Raw genomic sequence first — 21337 nt, 5'->3', positions numbered from 1 at the left:
TAAGAGTTATTTACAGGGTAGTGCACGCTTTATGCAAAGTTTCTGTCCATTTACAGATGGCACAGCAGGGCAGATAGATATATTCCACTGTGTGTGTGCATGTGTGTAGGTGTATGTCGTGTTGTGGTGTGGGGAGAGGGTCAAAGGGGGTGAGGGGTGAATGGGGGGCAGTGCCAGTATCTGTGGGTGTCTGGGAGCTTGTTGGAAAGGCCTAATGCTGTAGGGAAGATGCTGTTCTTGTGGCACGAGGTTCTGTTTTTTATAGACCTTAGCCTCTTGAGACCATTCCTCCATACAGAATCTCTCCACATCCTTCAGATTCCTCAGTCCTTGCTCATGGACTCTCCTGTTCAGTTCATCCCACAGGTTTTTTAATGGGGTTTAGTCAGGGGACTGGGATGGCCATGGCAAACCCTTGATTCTGTGGTCAGTGAACTATTTTTGTGTCAATTTTGAGGTGTGATTTGGATCATTGTCCTGCTGGAAGATCCAACCACAGCCCAGTTTAGGCTTCCTGGCAGAGGCAGTTAAGTTTTGATTTAATATCTGCTTGAACTTGATGGATTCCATGATATCATGTAGCCGAACAAGCTGTCCAGGGCCTTTGGAAGAAAAACTGCCCCTCAACATCAAAGATCCACCAACATACTTCACAGTGGGGATGAGGTACTTTTCTACATGGCTGCCTTTCTGTCTACACCAAACCCACCTCTAGTGTTTGTTACTAAAAAGCTTTATTTTGGTCTCATCTGACTATAGAGTCTGGTCCCATTGAAAGCTCCAGTAATGTTTGGCAAACTGTAGGTGCTTGGGTTTGTTTTTTGATATTTTTTTCCTGGCAACCCTCCCAAACATCTTGTGGTTATGTAGGTGGTGTCTGATCATAGTTTTGGAGACTTTCTGACTCAAAGACACAACTAAGATCTACAATTCTCCAAATGTGATCCTTGGAGATTCTTTGTCCCCTCAACTATCCTCCTCAATGTGTGTGGGATCAATTTCAACTTATGTCCTCTTCAAGGCAGATTCTGAACATCTCCATTTGCTTTAAACTTCTTAGTTATTGCCCTGAAAGTGGAAAGGGGAATTTTCAACAGTTTAACTTGTTTTTTGTTGCCATTTCCGGATTTGTGCAGCCCAACAACCTTTTGTCGAATGTCATTATTGTATTCTCGGGTCTTTCCTATAGTGAGGGATGACTATGGGAATTTGGCCTGTGTGTCACTTCATATTTATACCCCACCAAAACAGGAAGTCATGGGTGACCACTTAAGTGCTCCAAATCACTCAGGTTAACTTAAAGAAGTAAAATATGAATGGTAATATACTTTAATTTGATTTTCCTCATAAGAATTTCTAGGGGTGTCAATAATTGTAGTACACATGTTTTTGAGAAAAATATTTATTTTATAATAAGAATTTTTTTTCTTTCAATAATTTTAATTGAATTACAGGTTAGATTTTACTTAATATTTTGAGTGAAAGATAAAGAGGATGAACAGCAAAGACATTTTTTCATAGCCACTTTTGCGCAACATTTTCAAGGGGGCCACTATTAGTCGAGGGCACTCTGGTACAATGGAGATATTCTGATCATGAATTTTTACAACTGACCATTTAGACAGCTGAAGTGCCTGAGTGCTGATTGTTTGACTGTCAAGTTTTACTAGCTAAGATAAATTATCACAGTAACTTACCTTGGAACATGTGAAAAGTAAACAGAAAACAAGCGCAGTTCCATGTAATTTGATTCAACAAATCATGTCTGAAGATGATGGGACAATTCTCAACTGAGCGCATTCCCATTTGTTTCATTCAAGCAAGGATTCTTCAAATGGTTTTCTGAGGAGCAAGCAGCATATACCATGAAACCAGAAACCGGAGAACCAGAATCACAATCAACTTTATTGGCCAAATGTGCATGCACACAAGGAATTTGACTCTGGTACACAACAGCTTCTAGCACTTGCAGACATATTTTAAAAAAAAACAGATGAAACAAATGGAACAACAGCAGGACATTGGAGGCAAGCATGTATGCACAACAGGCATGTCACTACTACACAGTTTTGTTAAGGCTGAGTAGTCAACAACTTATACGACCATATCATACCATATTGTTTATACACTGTATTGCCCACACACTATATCACAACTCCACAACCCATCATGCCCACATATGCACAATGCTATAAACTCCCCCTATATTACACTATATTAACTTATGTACCAGATGTATACACTAAATATTCACCTACCATCCACCTCACAACAATAATGCAATAATTTGTAACCAGTAACCAGTATACAGCAGTTGATCATTTGTAACCAGTGTACAACAGTTAGCAGTATACAGCAATTGTATGTGTATTTACAATTGTCTATTTGTATTGCACAAACATTTGTATTGCACATCTGGTTTAAAGATGAAGTGCACATCATCTATATGTAGGTGAGACAAGTTGACTAGAGGGGTCTATTTTCAAGTGTCACTGGTGGTCTGTCCAGGGTGTCTCCCCCGCTTGCCGCCCAGTGACCGCTGGGATAGGCTCCAGCATCCCTGCGACCCTGAGAGCAGGATAAGTGGTTCAGATAATGGATGGATGGATGGATGGATGGATGGAGAGATATGGCCTGTGGGAAAAAAGCTGTTCCTGTGTCTGGTGGCTTTGGTGCCCATGGCTCTGTAGTGCTTGCCAGAGCGTAGGAGTTCAAACAGACTGTCGTGGGTGTGGGGAGTCTGTGCTGATTCTCCCCGCCTGTTTCCGGACTCTAGAGGTATACAAGTAATGCAGGGTGGGCAGAGCAGCGCCAATGATTTTTTTTCTGCTGTCCTTACTGATTCAATGACTGTGGTTTAGAACTGGCTCAACAACTCCTGTGGCATACCAAATTTCCTCAGTTGCTTCAGAAAGAACATCCTTTGCTGGACCCATTTTAGGAAGGAATAGATGTTGGTTTTCCACTTCAGGTCTTTGGAAATGGTAGTTCCCAGAAACTTGACGGTCTCCATGGTTGACAAAGGGCTGTTGGATATTGTGAGGGGGAGCAGTGGTGAGGGGTGTCTCATAAAGTCCACTGTCATCTCAACAGTCTTGTGCATGTACAGCTCCACGTTGTTCTGACTATACCAGAGCACCAGCCACTCAACCTTCCGCCTATATGCAGACTCTCATTGCCCTCCTGCATAAGTTCGATGACCGTAGTGTCATCTGCAAACTTCAATAGTTTAACAGCTGGGTCTTTGGAGATGCAGTCATTGGTGTAGAGGGAGAAGAGCAGTGGGGAGAGGACACATCCCTGGGGAGCACCAGTGGTGACTGTCTGTATACCAGCCTTTCCCCAACTTCACCTGTTGTTTCCTTCCTTTCAGGAAGCTGGTCATGCACTGAAAGATGGCAGGAGATACAGTGAGCTGGAGAGTTTAGAGGAGAGGATTTCTGGAATGATGGAGTTGAACGCCGAGCTGAAATCCACAAACAGGATCCTTGCATATGTTGCTGGGCAGTCAAGGTGTTGCAGGATGTAGTGCAGTCCCATGTTGACTGCTTCATCCACTGACTGGTTTGCCTGGTAGGCAAACTGCAGGGGGTCCAGCAGGAGTCCTGCGACATTCTTCAGGGGGGTCAACATCAGCTCAAAAGTCTTCATGACCACAGACCTCAGAGTGACAGGCCTGTAGTCATTTAGTCCTGTGATGGAGGGTTTCTTTGGGATCAGGATGATGACTTCACAAAGCTCCAGGGAACTATTGAAGGTCTGTGTGAAGATTGGAGCCAGTTGGTCAACACAGGCTTTAAGACAGGATAGGGAGACACCGTCTGGACCCGGTGCTTTCCTGGTCTTCTTTCTCTAGAAAAGTTGGCTCACATCCTCTACGACCAACCTAAGAACCACCCCATTTTAGACTCTAACTCTGGTAACATTTTAAAAAAGATACTTAAACTTTTGACAAACAAACACACCATTAGAGTCTGAATACCATAAATCAGGATTACCACAAACCTTCCGTTAATTGTGTGTGTGTGTGTGTGTGTGTGTGTGTGTGTGTGTGTGTGTGTGTGTGTGTGTGTGTGTGTGTGTGTGTGTGTGTGTGTGTCGGTGTGTGTCGGTGTGTGTGTGTCGGTGTGTGTGTGTGTGTGTGTGTGTGATAGAGAGAGAGACAAGGTGTAAAGTCGACCTTGAACCAGGTGTTAAACCAGGGTTAATTTAACCCACAACCAGAAAAATGCACAGTAAAAAGCTCCACTGAAAGAAATGAACAGAATGAATATGAACAAAAATGAAAGAAATGGAAAGAATGATAGCACAACATAGAAGAAAGGATGAGAGAGAAAATTGAAAATGGAGTTGAAATTGAATTGCCAAAGAGTTTTCCTTATGGCATTTTGCCTCATTTGAATCGAGGGGTATAAGGATACAGAGCTTTGTTTACTGTGTCTACATCTCATCTATGAGACCGCAACTATGATTGAGGGCTATATAAATAAATCTGGTTTGACCAGAAGCGAGAGAGAAATATCAGAACAATCTTAGCACAACACAAAACTAGTCTTACTTGGCTGAAGAGTCTTACTTCATTTAAAAAAAAATGAATAAACTCAGTCACATATCTGCATGTTAAGGTATACAAAAACATGAATCCATAACAAGACAACAGTGAGCAGAGGGGGAAAAGAAGAGGAGAGAGAGAGAGAGGATGGGGTGGTGACAATAGGGGAGCCAAGACAAGAAGAGAAGAGAATTAAGGAAAAGGACATGCTTATGTATTCATGAGTGCTCTCCCTCCCTGTCTTGCTGTAATGAGTTGGTCTCTTCCTTGAGAGAAAAGCTTCAATGATTTATCAGTGGGATTTTGCCTGAATTGATGTGCATTTAAAGAAAAATGTGAGTGCTGGTGTGTTTTGCGTGAGTCACTTTGTGTGTTTGTGCGCTGGAGCACCTTTCCCAGCCTGCTTGAAAATGAATGAAGAATACAGACAGGAGGCAGAACGTGAACAGGATTTTCTCCTCACACCAATGCGCTTCTACTGTATTTATTCTGGCAGCACGGTGGCACAGTGGTTAGCGCGGTCGCCTCACAGCAAGAAGGTCTACTCCAGGGTAGACCTTCTTGCTGTGGGGTAGTCCAACCTTTGGGGATCGTCCCGGGGTGTCCTCTGTGTGGTGTTTGCATGTTCTCCCCATTTCTGCATGGGTTTCCTCCGGGTGCTCCGGTTTCCTCCCACAGTCCAAAGACATGTAGGTAAGGTGCATCGGATGTACTAAATTGGCCCTAGATATGAATGTGTGTATGTATGTGTGTGTGTGTGTGTGTGTGTGTGTGTGTGTGTGTGTGTGTGTGTATATGTCGGCCCTGTGTGATGGCCTGGCGGCCTGTCCAGAGTGTCTCCCCGCCTGCCGCCTAATGACTGCTGAGATAGGCTCCAGCATCCCCCACGACCCTGAAAACAGGCTAAGCGGTTCGGATAATGAATGGATGGATAGACCAATGCTCTCCTCCCTCTCCCACTGGTTGTCCCTCTCTCATCACATATGCACTCTCTTTCTTCATCTTTATTTTAGTGGCCACCGCATTCATTCCTTGACTCCTCTACATCACCCGCCACCCCTCCCCATTTGCTAAAGCCCAGCACTTCATTTACTCCCTCTTCCTCCTCCCTTCCCTCTCCCTCTCCTTCCTCTCCTCTAGGTTAATTTATTCTCAATCATTCCACACTTTGGGTAGTCGTCGCTCAATAGAGATAATGTATTATTGACGGGATGGTCAAGCCCGGGGGGTGGGGGGGTGGGCACTCGATTCTTTTATTTAGAGTTATGTCATGGACACTGTCATAGACTGGCGTGCAATTTGATGGGACAGCCAGTCTGAGGTGTCAGAAATATTGCCTTGGATACGCTTGTGGTTTCAATTCATCAGTTTTGGTTTTGCCTGTAAATGTAAGGAGACTGGCATTTATTCACTGAAGCATAACACATTAGGTCACTTGACACTTTCACTTCTGTCAGGCGACAGCGGCTGGAAGTGTCCTGCAGCTAAAGCATGAATCAAACTTTCCCCAGACATCAATCCCAACCTCACTCTGTCCCCTCCTGGTCTTCTCTCCTATCCTCTCTCTTTCCATCTTCAATTCCTATTCCTTACTCCATTCTTTGTAAACCCTCCCCTTGTTCTCCTTATTCTGCCCCATCCTCTCTCCTTACTTTTCTTTCTGTCAATAACCACACCTGGTCAGGGTTAGAGTAACAGTGCAAGATTATCCATAATAGTTTTGGGACCACAACACCCTCCCAGTCACTAAAAGCGTTTCGATTGAGCCTAAAACACTTAGCAAGGCCACAGATGTGAACAACTATCAATCCAGAGAGAGAGAAAAACAGATAGAGATCCTGACAACCATTTATCAAACTCTGACGTGGTCGCTGCATCTTGATGTTGTCAACAAACCATCACCAGCAGCACAATGGAGAGGATCGATAGCTTTTGCAAATACCTTTTAAAAGCAACAGCATGGCCATGATGCATCAGATCATGTTCTCTGCCGCAAAAGCTCAACCACAAGGAAGAAATGCAGCAGCCGCTGACTGAGAGGCAGCTGCACAGAGACAAGGAGCTCAAAGCATTTGACAACCTCTGCGACAAGAGGAGCACACATTAGGTAGGTGGGTGTGTGTGTGTGTATACGTATTGCAATACTTATGAGGTCTGACCCTTGACAGCCCACTTTTCTCGTGAGGAACAACTTGGTTTGTGAGGACATTTTGGGGAAACACATGTCAAGTCAAATTTATTTTTAAAGCACGTTTAAAAACAACCCATGTTGAGCAAAGTGCTGTACAGACCAGAGCAGGTAGCTCAGACAAATACAAGAAACACTGACATAGGCAACAAGGTATATAGCTTGTACGCACAAATAAACAACACATGGACATGTCTTTATGCATGCTCAATAATCCAGGTAAGAAAATCACAGAAAGTTGAATCAGTTCATCTGGACACAACGTTTATTGAGAGAAACGTTTCATCACTCATCTAAGGGACCTCTTCAGTCTCAACTGACTGCAGGTATCCCCACCCTTATAAACAACACAGTGGCATATCGACCAAACCAACGATCGGTTTCGTATGCAAATTGCTGTGACTTTTCAATGGTAATGTGTACTATTCAGAGAGGATTTGGGAATGTGTGCAATCACAGCATTGTAAGATGGTGACAGATGTACTCTTAGCCCCCACCACCCTCCCCACTGGCGTAAATACAGGTGGTGCAGCTGGTGCAGTGGCACCAGGGCCCGTCGCTAGGGGGGGCCCGTCAATATTTCTGCATGCATTGTCCTAGTCCAATGTTACGTGTCTGTTTTGAGCATGTGATGATAGCTTGTTTAGCGCGCGCAATATCATTTACCTATCTAGCCTACCTAAGTAACGTTAGAAAAATAAAATCAAGCAAGCAAGCATGAGTTACACACATAAAAGCGGATGTAAAAAGAGGAAGGAGAGCAAGGAAAAAAGGAAAGCTGCAATGTGTGCTGCGTGCGTGCCAAAACATGCAATCTACCAGGTTTTGAGTGTGATGTGTGCTCCCGTTACTGTCGAATGACCAGGCTATTAGCTATATTACAGCCTAGTTGCTTTGTTGACTTGTGTCATTGCCTTGTCGACTGATTTGATTTAGAGACCGCCTGTTTAGGTTTCCAAACTCTGTCCGTGGTGCGTCCGCTCTCCGTGGTTCTGAAGTGTAGCCAATCTTTGACATACTGACCTTTACAATAACTCATCTGTGTAAACTTTGTCTGTTACTTTGATATTTCTATTTTATTTGTTATATTTTGTGCTGTGAAGCACTTTGTGATTGTGTATCTGTGAAAGGTGCTATACAAATAAATTACTAAAATTACTTACTAAACCCACCTATGGTGGTGGTGGTGGTGTGTGTGTGTGTGTGTGTGTGTGTGTGTGTGTGTGTGTGTGTGTGTGTGTGTGTGTGTGTGTGTGTGTGTGTGTGAGCGAGTTAGAGAGAGAACAGGGGGGGGGGGTCTACAAGGGTTGCTTGCACCAGGGCCCATAATAAATATGTTACGCCAGTGACCCTCCCCCAGTTCAGGGATGGTCATTCCCTCTTCACATAGATGGCCTCTTTGACTCCCTGTTCAAACCAGCGTTCCTCCCTATCAAGAATGTGCACATCCTCATCCTTAAAGGAGTGGCCACTGGCCTGGAGATGGGTGTAGACTGCGGAGTCCTGGCCTGACGTATTAGCTCTTCTGTCTTGATATAAAATGAATCAATGCAAATGGCAGCACTGCTGATTGATTTTCACTCAAACTACAATAAGAAAACATAGCTCAGCCACGGGAAATATTTCATTGTAGTTACTGAGATGATTTCCAGCTATGACTGTTATTAATCCTACTCTTGAAATTGTATTTTTATAGCAGAGTCTTAATATGTGGGATTATGGCACTATCACGTGGCGGCAAGGTGAATAAGGCAAATTATTTTTGGTTCATCCAGTATTCCTTCAGTTCTCCTGAGCTGAGATCAGCAGGAGTGATTTGCTGGCTTGTGAAATATGATCAACTTCTTGATTACTTTCCAGACTTATCTTGTCATGCTGCCTGATTTGACTCAACTGTAGCTGTGAGTTGCACATATGCACGGTTGACTTGGATCAGACAGTGACAGAGAGCAATGGTGGTCGAGCAAGCTAGAGAGTGAATGAAGAGAGGGAACAGCGATAGTGAGAACAAACGTTTTTCGAAGGTTTTGAATCACCACAACCACGAGAGGTTCTTCATCATACTCTCATATTTAATTGTGCACAAACATTTTTAGGCTGATAGGTCCAGTAGTTTGTAAGATTAGCCACAGACGCACGCACGCACGCACGCACGCACGCACGCACGCACGCACACACGCACACACACACCTGGTACTACAGCTATTGCAGCTCTCGCTTCATTTAACCAGCCAATAAAGATTTCCCCACTTCATTTATTTTGGCAGAAAACTGTATCTCAGTCATTTTCATGTGATGACCTCAGTCTGATGATCTAAAACTCTAGTTAGGTAAACTATACTTTATTGAAATGGTGTTTTACTCCCTCTCTCATGAATACAACTACTACAAAATACAGTAGATCGATAAACCAAAAGCGACACAGTCACTCGCCTTACTGACTGAGCTCAGGCAGGAAAAGTTACGAGCCCTCACACTCATGTAGAGCTACAGGCACATGAACATACAGACACTCACTTAAGAAACCTGCTCTCTCACATAGAAACACATCTTCAGACACAACAAGGAAAGAATATGTAGACTATTGAACATTTAGGCATCTCTTCCTGCTATTATTAAAACTCTTGTTCTGACACACTGGTTTAGAAGTCGTGTCATACCACATATTCAGGTAATAAGTGGATCTTAAGAGTATAAAAAAATATCTCTTTGTTCTAAAAATAGGTGTCACGGTTGCGCAGTGGTTAGCGCGGTCGCATCACAGCAAGAAGGTCCTGGGTTCAAGCCCCGGGGTAGTCCAACCTTGGGGGTCGTCCCGGGTCGTCCTCTGTGTGGAGTTTGCACGTTCTCCCCGTGTCTGCGTGAGTTTTCTCCAGGAGCTCCGGTTTCCCCCCACAGTCCAAAGACATGTAGGTCAGGTGAATCGGCCATACTAAATTGCCCCTAGGTATGAATATGTGTGTGAGCGAACGTCGGCCCTGTGTCATGGCCTGGCGGCCTGTCCAGGGTGTCTCCCCACCTGCCGCCCAATGACTGCCGAGATAGGTTCCAGCATCCCCACGACCCTGAGAGCAGGATAAGCGGTTCAGATAATCGATGGATGGATGTTCTAAAAATATAGTTCTCTCACTCTGTCTGACTCGTGCGCGCACACACACACACACACACACACACACACACACACACACACACACACACACACACACACACACACACACACTACATTCTGTGTGTGTGTGTGTGTGTGTGTGTGTGTGTGTGTGTGTGTGTGTGTGTGCGCGTGCGCATAGTTGGGTGTGTTTGTGGGTGTTTTGGTAACATATGGCCCAAATCATGTTAGAAGGATGATGTGATACAGTGGGAACAGTGTGATCCATCAATTTGAACGATGAGCTTTTAAAAAGCCCCAATAGAACACACACACACACACACACACACACACACACACACACACACACACACACACACACACACAGAGGTGTTTTCAGAATCAATTGCCAAAAGTTAACTGATTCAGACATCGTCATGATCCTGGACCGAATCCACAAACTCTTCAAAGCTTGAACACACACACACACTTTGTTCTGGCACTAGCCTTAATTGAGACTGGTGTTTTCATTTCATGATAAGCTTCAGAGAAATACATTAACTAATTCACTCCAGTAGCGTTAGCAGACAATCACAGCCCCATCTGATGATCACTTGTTTTATGAAGCAATACGTCATAGAGCCAATTACAAGTTATCTCCTCTATTATTGTAGTTACTAATATACCCAGTGATTAAAAGCATTGAATCTTTGCTTATTTAAATACTAAATCAAGCTGCAATGCCAGGTTTCAAGACCAGCTTAGCACATAAAATCACCAAAAACAAAACCTAACTAAAATTTACTCAGTTAATTTCACAGGCAAGGCTGCACCAATGTAATTATTACATGCATAACACAGCACACAATCTATACAGAATAATTTTCATACAGAGGACACTCGTGCACTAATTAATGAACCAAATTGGCTATAAATTTGTTGAGCAGAGAGAGAGAGAGAGAGAGAGAGAGAGAGAGAATCAAAAATAAAACAAACCTTGACCTACAAAGGCTAGGAGGAGACACTTGCTTGGGTGCACACACGTACATGCACACACACACACAGATTTGTGTCAGTCACTGAAGCCGTTGCCATGCCAACGTTCCTGTCACTCCTCCACGGTGCAGAGCAATGAGAGAGCTCTGTTACTACGGTAACCTGCGGTTAGGAGCCTTGCGATTGGCTGCTGGTTGCGAGAGCATCAACGCGGACAGGATGAGAGCGAGAGAGAGCGAGAGAGAGAGAGAGAGAGAGAGAGAGAGAGAGAGAGAGAGAGAGAGAGAGAGAGAGAGAGAAATTAAGAACAAGACAGATAAAGAAAGCGAGAGAAATGGAGAGGAGAGAAAGAGAAGGGAGAGAGAGAGAAATTAAGAATAAGACAGATAAAAAAGTGAGAGAAATGGAGAGGAGAGAAAGGAAAAAGGCAGAGCGAGACAGAGAAGAGGCTTGGAACTGAGGACTGTGCAAATCTGATAGACTATAACAGCTCAACTGATTGACAGGCAAAAGACAAACATGCTCTCTCTCTGTCTCACACACACACACACACACACACACACACACACACACACACACACACACACACACACACACACACACACACACACACACACACACACACACACAGCTAATCTCTAAACAGTGGAACTAGGGAGGCTGAGGCAAACGGTGAACCTGGCAGCTACAAGTAGCCTGTCAGTTTAACATCAAATACACGCACGTGCGCACACACACACACACACACACACACACACACACACACACACACACACACACACACACACACACACACACACACACACAGTTTAACACTTGAGCACAGTAGCAAATGTTGTGTGTTTTGTGAAAGTGGCTGTCTTAATGGTTGTCGCAGAACATTTGAAATAGTGTGAATGCAAGTCCTAAACAAGTCATGACTGTTGCTTAAAGCACAGAAATAAATGGTAGTATTCTGTCTCAAAAAATGTCAAAAAGATAACAGATGAGTGCCCTGCTAAAGACTGGATGATACGTCAGAATACCATTTTTTTCTGCAGTAAATTTAAATGCTTCTGCAGGCAGATAGTGGCCGAGTAAAATAGTACACATTCTCATTCTGATTTAATTTCAGCATTAAAACCATTATTTAAAAAGCGCTCTATTTCCCCTTGGTTTTTGGTCTCGTTGGGTTGATCTTGAGCAAGCAGCGAAGCTGTATATTCAACCAGTTGCCTGAGCAGAACATCTTAAATAGGGTGGCCAAAAATGGACAAGTGACTTTTATTTTTGCTAAAACGCCCAAAATAATCTTTTCAGTACAATAAGAAAAATGTTTGGAGTCATAGAGAATTTCAAATGTTGTGCTCAAGCCATCTTTGCAGTCTGCTTTGTTGGTGTGCAGTAGTAACATTATTGCAGGACGCTCCATGGGTGGAGTAATAACACTTCTGGGAACGAGACAGGGGTCTATAATTGTAAGAATTGTAGGAATGCTGATCCGAGACAAGTCAGGTTATCATGAAGCAGCTATTGTCATGTGACCCTGACCACTAACAAAATCGGCATCTAATTATTTGCTTATTTATTTATTTATTTATTTCATACAGTAGTTTGGCAAGAGGAGTGACCCAACCGAGGGTAGACAGCCTTGGCCACGTACATTTTCTTGAAGAAATAAGAGATCTAACTTCTTTTGCTAAGATACTGAATATCAGTTAAAAACAACTTAAAGCTAAAGTCTATTCCTGAGTTTTTTTTATACATTATAGAATTTCGCGTTCATTTTTGCCTAGAGAACATTAGTAACCACTACAACAGTCACCCAAAAAGAAAAAGGTAAAATATGTGAAAAATAAAGGTCCCAATGAAAAAAAAGTTAATTTCCCTCGAAGTGCTGTGTTATCGTGGTAAAGTAGCTTTGAGTACAGATCTTGTTAGTAAATACTTTGAACTTGCAATACAATGCATAAAATACTTTGTCTGCCCAGAATTTGTCCAGCCCACTAAGCCACAGGGCTTCACATGATTGCATATATGCATATAACCACCCAAACATGCATCCTCGTAAACATTCAGATACGGACAGTTAACCCCGCTTCCATCACAGAGGAAGGATGTGTCAATGAGAGAAGCAGAGATCCACTAATCATGCAACAGCAGAACAGCTTGTAGGAAGATTTTATGAGAACTCTGTTCATTTCTGCAGTGGTCATCATAGTCTTGGCTTGAGTTCACACACGTGTTCATATTACCTTAAAAGAGTGGTTATGCATGACTGTGAGGGGAAGATGCAGCATGTGTGTGGGTGTGCAATGTTGAGTACGGACAGTGTGTGTGTGTGTGTGTGGGGGGGTGTATGTGGGTGTCTGGCTGGGTATGTCTTACATTTACATTTTCTCATATAGCATATGCCTTTAGCGATATATTCATATGTCAATCCACAGTCATTGGTGTTAGACATCATATAAATGTCCATCTGCCTCTAGGTGGTTAAGTCTGCATGTCTGTGTGTGTGTGTGTATGTCTGTGTGTGTTACCTGGACTGTAAGTGTTCCAGTTGCACCTGCAGGTTCTCAGTCTGCTCCACCTGCTCATCCAGAGACCTTTGTAGCTTTCTGGTCTGGTTATGAGATTCATCCAGCTGGCCACACACACAAAAAAACACATATTTCTCAATATTTTTAGGTGTGTGTGTGAGAGAGAGAGAGAGAGAGAGAGAGAGAGAGAGAGAGAGAGAGAGAGAGAGAAAGCGAGAGAGCTTTGAATATATATTTTTGTTTGAACTGTACAGCTACGGTTTGACATACGAGGGTAGGGGGTGAGGTGTGTAATAAGAAAACTATATATACATACATACACACACAAACCGGTCAGCCAAAACATTAAAACCACCTAACTAATACTGTGTAGGTCCCCCTTGTGCTGACAAAACAGCTCTGACCCATTGAGGTATGGACTCCACAAGACCTCTGAAGGTGTCCTCTGGTATCTGGCACCAAAATGTTAGCAGTAAGTTGCAAGGTGGGGCCTTCATGGATTGGACTTGTTTTTCCCCACAGGTACTCAATCAGATTAAGATCTGGGGAATTTTGAGGCCAAGGCAACACCTTGAACTCTCTCTCATGTTCCTCAAATCATTCCTGAACAATGTGTGCAGTATGGCAGGGCGCATTATCCTGCTGAAAGAGGCCACTGCCATCAGGGAATACCATTCTCATGAAGGGGTGTACCTGGCCTGCAATGATGTTTAGGTAGGCGGTACGTGTCACATGGACATCCACATGAAAGCCAGGACCCAAGATTTCCCAGCAGAAAATTGCTCAGAGCATCATACTACCTCCGCCGGCTTGTCTTCTTCCCATAGTGCATCCTGGTACCATCTCTTCCCCAGGTAAACGACACACACGCACCTGGCTGTCCACATGATGTAAAAGAAAATGTGATTAATCAGACCAGGCCACCTTCTTCCATTGCTCCATCATCCAGTTCTGACTCTCACGTGCCCATTGTAGGCACTTTTGGCGGTGGACAGAGGTCATCGCGGGCACTTTGACTGGTCTGCGGCTACGCAGCCCCATACACTGAAATACACAGTGTGCTCTGACACCGCTTTATCATAGCCAGAATTAACTTTTTCAGCAATTTGAGCTACAGTATCTCTTCTGTGTTTTATAATGAGATAATCAATGTTATTCACTTCACCTGTCAGTGGTGTTAATGTTTTGGCTAATCGGGGTGTGGGTGTGTGTGTGTGTATACATATACACACACACACACACACACACACACACACACACACACACACACACACACATAGATATAAAAATAACTTTGCTAAAAGAAACACTCAACAGTCGGGAAAGTGCTCAACAAATAAGGAGCAAAATAATCAGCTGCTGATCGCTTATGGCATGAAACAGGCTTGTACTGTCTCATAAAGAATTTACTTGACCCACTGGATTATATATATATATATATGTGTGTGTGTGTGTCTGTGTGTGTGTGTGTGCATAAGTTGAAAAAAACACCACATGAAAAGGAATTAAAGGCAAATTTGTAATTCGTGATACTGGGCTATACAAATAAAATCGACTTATATTTGAGCCTACAGTTGTTAATGGTGTGAAGATTTGTCCCATTCTCTCTCCATTTGGTTTGTTATTATTGCTGTATTCGGGTTTCTGTTTTGAAATATCGGACCGTAAATTAGCTCCTTCCCTGGAGTTCATGATGTTCAACTAAGGAGAAACTCCGGATGCAGGAATGGCTAAAGAGAATCTTACTGTCAAACCGAAAAAGCCTCAGTTCACCTCCCAAATAACCTCAAACAAAGCAAGGGAAAACTTGTCTTTGGTAGTATGAGAGAACAGGCTGACCAACTGTACTTTGGTGGCATTGCTGATGCCTACTTTTCACCACCAGTGCACCACCAATGCCAACGTATAGATGATCTGTATGGATTCTCATACTTCATCCTCTGCTTGTCCCAGTTCTTTCTTCAGTTCCTCCACCCTCAGTCGTAACTTCTTCACCTCTGCCTCGTGGCCCTCCACCCGCCTGTTGGCATGAGCAAGCTCTGCCATCTTCTCTTGGTACTGCTTCTTCAGCTTTGCATGCACGTGGCGCAGGTCCCCCAGCTCCTTCACACACACACACACACACACACACACACACACACACACACACACACACACACACACACACACACACACACACACAGTAGATCAGACAGACAGTGAAAGAAAGGGTTTTATGGATACACGTATAGCCCAGTGGGGGAAAAAAAAAAATCAAACTGAATTCGTGACTGCACCACACTATGGTAGTTTTCACACGTAAATTATTTGGTGAGAACTTGATGATTTTTTTATTTAAGAACAGAGCATCTAGACAGGTGTGAACAGCCCTCATGGACTCTGGTGTACATCAAACAAGCCACTAAAAATAGGGGATCACCATCACCTTTCACCTGGACCACGGTTTTTGCTGTGAAAGCAATTTCAGTGAATCCTGAACAAAAACAAGGACACAAGGACATGATGCAATGCACTGTGAGGACACAGTGGGATGTTTTGGTTGCTTTCATTTTTTTTTCTTATGGTCCTGAGGCATTTTACCTCTTTGTCTTTCCATGTGAGGCCACAACTCATGGTGATAAATCACATGCTTACTTCCTTTTGCCAGATTTGTCCTCTGCAGCTGGTTAGAAAGGTAAAAGCAACCAAAACCTGCCCGTGTGACACCATGATGCAGCACACTCATGTTCTAATTCCTTCGTTTTGGATATGGCTTAAATCAAAGGGTGTACTTGGTATGGCACTATGTTTAATGAATCAAAAGACACAGTGTAACAATGTTGCAGACTCAGGTTGGGACTTGTCAAAGATTAGTTGCCCAAGATGAAAAAAAAATCTTCTGCAATGGGTGTCCGGGTGGCGTGGCGGTCTATTGCCCTGCCTACCAACATAGGGATCGGCGGTTCGAACCCCCGTGTTACCTCCAGCTTGGTCAGGTGTCCCTACAGACACAATTGGCCATGTCTGCGGGCAGGAAGCCAGATGTGGGTATGGTTCCTGGTGGCTAGTGCCTCCTCTGGTCAGTCGGGGTGCCTATTGGGGGGGGGGGGGAATAGCGTGATCCTCCCACGTGTTACGTCCGCCTGGTGAAACGCCTCACTGTCAGATGAAAAGAAGCGGCTGGCGACTCCACATGTATCGGAGGAGACATGTGGTAGTCTGCAGTACTCCCTGGCTGGGCAGAGGGGGTGGAGCAGAGATCGGGATGGCTCGGAAGAGTGGAGTAATTGGCAAAGTACAATTGGGAGAAAAAGAGAGAAAAATCCGGGGGAAAAAATGTAAAAAAAAAAAATCTTCTGCAATAATGAGTAAATGTGCAAATGAGTAAAAGTGCAAATTAAGTCTCAAATGTCTTACAGGACAAAACCTCTACTGCATCTTTATAATGACTAAAGTGGAGTTAACAGGTTAAACCAACAAAGGGTCATAGTTTTAATTTGTGTTCTCTTGTCAGTAAAGTTCAGGAGAGATGTGCTTCTATTCTGTACACCTCTAAATTCCCACAAAGACTTATCCCCTAAATCCTTGATGAGCACATCATTATAATTCAAAATCTAACAGAGCCTGATTTCTCCATCTGTAAACGTACACTGAGCAAAATTTAAATGCAACACTTGTTTTTGCCCCCCATTTTTCACGAGTTGAATGAAATGATCCAAGATTTTTTTTCTATGCGCTCTACAGATTTAATTCTCAGATTTTGCACACGAATTTGTGTACATTTCATCCTGTTTCGTCATATTTCATCTGTTGCCAACATAATCCACCTATGTGACAGGTGTGAAATCAACATGCTGACTAAACAGCATGATCATCACACAAGTGTTCATCACCCACCTGGAATCTGCACACACACAAGTCTGATAACAACGCCGTAGAAATTCTGCATGATTAAAACTCAAATCACTACTTCTCACTGCAATGTCATGTTTTCTCTGTTGCTACAGGAGAACGATGAGGCAGCATATGTGTGCATGTACGCACACATGCACGCACACACACACCAAATACAATAATTGTTAATTTTACTGTACAGTTTGCACTATCATCCTATTTTCATGGTGTAGCCGCTGCGTACAGTCTGTTGGCCATTGCACGACAACTCATCTGCATGGTGCTGTAGTGTATTGTGTGTAGTGTCTTAGTGTGTAGCTACTTTATTGTGCATTGTGTTGGTGTACAATCATAAGATCAACGTTTCGTTCTACTATATGCTTGTGTATATTGGAATGACAATAGTTTGACTGACTTGATAAAATCTCTCTCACACACACACACACACACACACACACACACACACACACACACAAACTCTCTCTCTCACTCACTCACTCTCAGACACACACTCTCATACACACACACACACACACACACACACACACACACACAGGAGGGAGGGAGATAGACACATGGTTATTGAGCCATCATATGGGGCGTACAAACAGAGTGACAATTGCTTCGGGCAGATTAAATTTTCCCCTAGAGACACAGCAGAAAACAATTTTATTGGAGAAGTACAAGATAAAACACAGAAAGCAATCTCACTGCATAAGAATGCAAGACAGCAACACTGGTACACATGCCCACACACAATTGTATTTCTTACACAGCTTAAATGAAATAAATGTTTGCCTCGTTAATATTCTTGTTCGTACTTGAGATTATTTCTTGATCCTACTTTTATTATAAGCTATCTAAAGCATTTGTTATTGACTACATTTACACTTTAAAGACTTTTTGAAATAGTAATAATGACAAAAACTGTAAACTTCATGGCAATTGTGCTGTCCCTCTAAATTTTTACGAATACTTGAGTACTCCCATCTTGATTGAATTTCTTTCTTTTATTTTTTTTGTACCCCCGCCCTTTTCCTCCCCAATTATATTTGGTCAATTACCCCACTCTTCCGAGCCAGTCCGGTCATTGCTCCACCCCCTCTGCCGATCTGGGGAGGGCTGCAGACTACCACATGCCTCCTCCAATACATGTGGAGTCACCAGCCGCTTCTTTTCACCTGACAGTGAGGAGTTTCGCCAGGGGGATGTAGCACGTGGGAGGATCACGCTATTCCCCAGTCCCCTCCAGTTGCCCCCTGAACAGGTGCCCTGACTGACCGGAAGAGGCACTAGTGCAGCGACCAGGACACATACCCACATCCGGCTTCCCACCTGCAGACACGGCCAACTGTGTCTGTAGGGATGCCCGACTGAGCCGGAGGTAACACGGGGATTTGAACCGCCGATCCCCATGTTGGTAGACAATGGAATAGTATGCCATGCCACCCGGACACCCCCAGAATTTCTAAAATACATCTTCTATGCTACTAAATGGCTGTTATATACCTAAGAAGCAAAAAGATCCATGCTGCAGAAATCCATTCATTTTAATGAACAGGCGCAGAAAACAACTGGCACCAAGAGGACTCGAGTGGGTACACTGGACTCACTCAGGTAGGGCTAAGTTTAACTCAGACTCGGTTGAATAGGTCTTTTAACAACTCCTTAATGCACAAATTATTACCCTTTTTTTGTTTGCATTCACTGGAGAAAGAATGCATCTTTAGCTCGTGACATTATCAATAATGGAGCGCTTCCACTCATGGTATGTCATGCACTTTCATACTGTTGATTCAGCCTCCCACTCTCCTGTCTCTGCACTAATGGATGGCCCCCTAGACAGACAGGCTTCCAAGAAACTTTTCCATTTCAATAAGGAAAAGAGAGATCTCTACAAAGCATTGTGAAGTACGGGGAACCGGTCTTGCCTGGTTAGCAGCCAGCCTGGGGATGGGGAAAGTCTGGATCTATAATTATTATTTTTCAAAATAATATGAAAATGTCACTCGAAACTTTTCGAGCTTTACCAAAGTCCTTTACCGTATGAAACGACGTGGCATCTTCATTTCAGAGGCAAAGTTGTTCGATAAGTCGGCTGAAAGCAAATTCTCATGTGGAAGCATTTGGGGACATCCTTATCAATAATTCAACTTTTAATCAAGTGCCCTGACTGAGGGAAAATGTGCACACACACACACACACCTAATAGTCTAATCCCGATACCCAGATCAAACAAAGTGTGACAGCTTCTATGTTGTTTGATCTATGGACCTACTGGACCTATAACGGGGGAGGGGGAGGTAAACAGAGGGGGAAGGGATAAAAAGGAGGAAGGAAAAGGAAAACGACAGAGGGATAAAGAAACAGATGAAGAAGAAAGGAGAAGAGGAAGGGTGGCATTTCAGAAGACGGCAAAATGTGAGGCAGAGCACAAAGGTGTGTGACCAAACCTAGTTTGCAGATGGAAAAAGAAAATCACTCCAAAATTGCATCCCTAACATTCTGAAGATGCATTTCGTGTCATTTTCTGCTTCAGTGATATTAGACAAGTAGTTTACCAGAGAGAGAGAGAGAAAGAGAGAGAGAAAGAGAGAGAGAAAGAGAGAGAGAGGATGATTTGTTGATATGGGATGTGACGATAGATGTTTTAAGGTCAGTCAGGCTAGATGTTAGATTACCCATCTGGTCCAGAGATCTCTGTTATCTATCTCTCATTATATTCGTTTTATATATATATACACTACCGTTCAAAAGTTTGGGATCACCCAAACAATTTCGTGTTTTCCATGAAAAGTCGCACTTATTCACCACCATATGTTGTGAAATGAATAGAAAATAGAGTCAAGACATTGACAAGGTTAGAAATAATGATTTGTATTTGAAATAAGATTTTTTTTACATCAAACTTTGCTTTCGTCAAAGAATCCTCCATTTGCAGCAATTACAGCATTGCAGACCTATGGCATTCTAGCTGTTAATTTGTTGAGGTAATCTGGAGAAATTGCACCCCACGCTTCCAGAAGCAGCTCCCACAAGTTGGATTGGTTGGATGGGCACTTCTTTGAGCAGATTGAGTTTCTGGAGCATCACATTTGTGGGGTCAATTAAACGCTCAAAATGGCCAGAAAAAGAGAACTTTCATCTGAAACTCGACAGTCTATTCTTGTTCTTAGAAATGAAGGCTATTCCATGCGAGAAATTGCTAAGAAATTGAAGATTTCCTACACCGGTGTGTACTACTCCCTTCAGAGGACAGCACAAACAGGCTCTAACAGGTACTATTTAATGAAGATGCCAGTTGGGGACCTGTGAGGCGTCTGTTTCTCAAACTAGAGACTCTAATGTACTTATCTTCTTGCTCAGTTGTGCAACGCGGCCTCCCACTTCTTTTTCTACTCTGGTTAGAGCCTGTTTGTGCTGTCCTCTGAAGGGAGTAGTACACACCGGTGTAGGAAATCTTCAATTTCTTAGCAATTTCTCGCATGGAATAGCCTTCATTTCTAAGAACAAGAATAGACTGTCGAGTTTCAGATGAAAGTTCTCTTTTTCTGGCCATTTTGAGCGTTTAATTGACCCCACAAATGTGATGCTCCAGAAACTCAATCTGCTCAAAGAAGTGCCCATCCAACCAATCCAACTTGTGGGAGCTGCTTCTGGAAGCGTGGGGTGCAATTTCTCCAGATTACCTCAACAAATTAACAGCTAGAATGCCAAAGGTCTGCAATGCTGTAATTGCTGCAAATGGAGGATTCTTTGACGAAAGCAAAGTTTGATGTAAAAAAAATCTTATTTCAAATACAAATCATTATTTCTAACCTTGTCAATGTCTTGACTCTATTTTCTATTCATTTCACAACATATGGTGGTGAATAAGTGCGACTTTTCATGGAAAACACAAAATTGTTTGGGTGATCCCAAACTTTTGAACGGTAGTGTATATATATATATATATATATATATATATATATATATATATATATATATATATATATATATATATATATATATATATATACACACACACACACACACACACACAAATATATATATATATATATATATATTAGTGCTGGGACTTTAACGCGTTAATTCGATAATTAATTATAGGAAAATAATGG

The 21337-nt window shown here is 43.0% G+C and overlaps 1 protein-coding gene across 2 annotated transcripts in view; it reads right to left on the bottom strand.

The window, feature by feature from the left end:
- Positions 1-21337, bottom strand: part of ccdc102a (coiled-coil domain containing 102A) — a 115205-nt gene that overhangs the window by 4433 nt on the left and 89435 nt on the right. Inside the window, exons 8-10 of one of the 2 annotated variants that reach the window (XM_056278483.1) lie at positions 15276-15446; positions 13344-13447; positions 9580-9805 (exon numbers count right to left, since the gene is read on the bottom strand). In XM_056278483.1, the coding sequence (XP_056134458.1) occupies positions 9724-9805; positions 13344-13447; positions 15276-15446 (357 nt within the window). In that variant the 3' untranslated portion in view covers positions 9580-9723. Of the gene's footprint in view, positions 1-9579; positions 9806-13343; positions 13448-15275; positions 15447-21337 lie in introns of those variants that run through there. The other variant, XM_056278482.1, reaches the window with a different exon arrangement.

The sequence above is a fragment of the Lampris incognitus genome, chromosome 4, assembly GCF_029633865.1.
Source record: "Lampris incognitus isolate fLamInc1 chromosome 4, fLamInc1.hap2, whole genome shotgun sequence".
NCBI lineage: Eukaryota > Metazoa > Chordata > Actinopteri > Lampriformes > Lampridae > Lampris > Lampris incognitus.
Note: the sequence above shows the minus strand (reverse complement) of the source record. Positions and strands in the feature narration are given on the sequence as shown.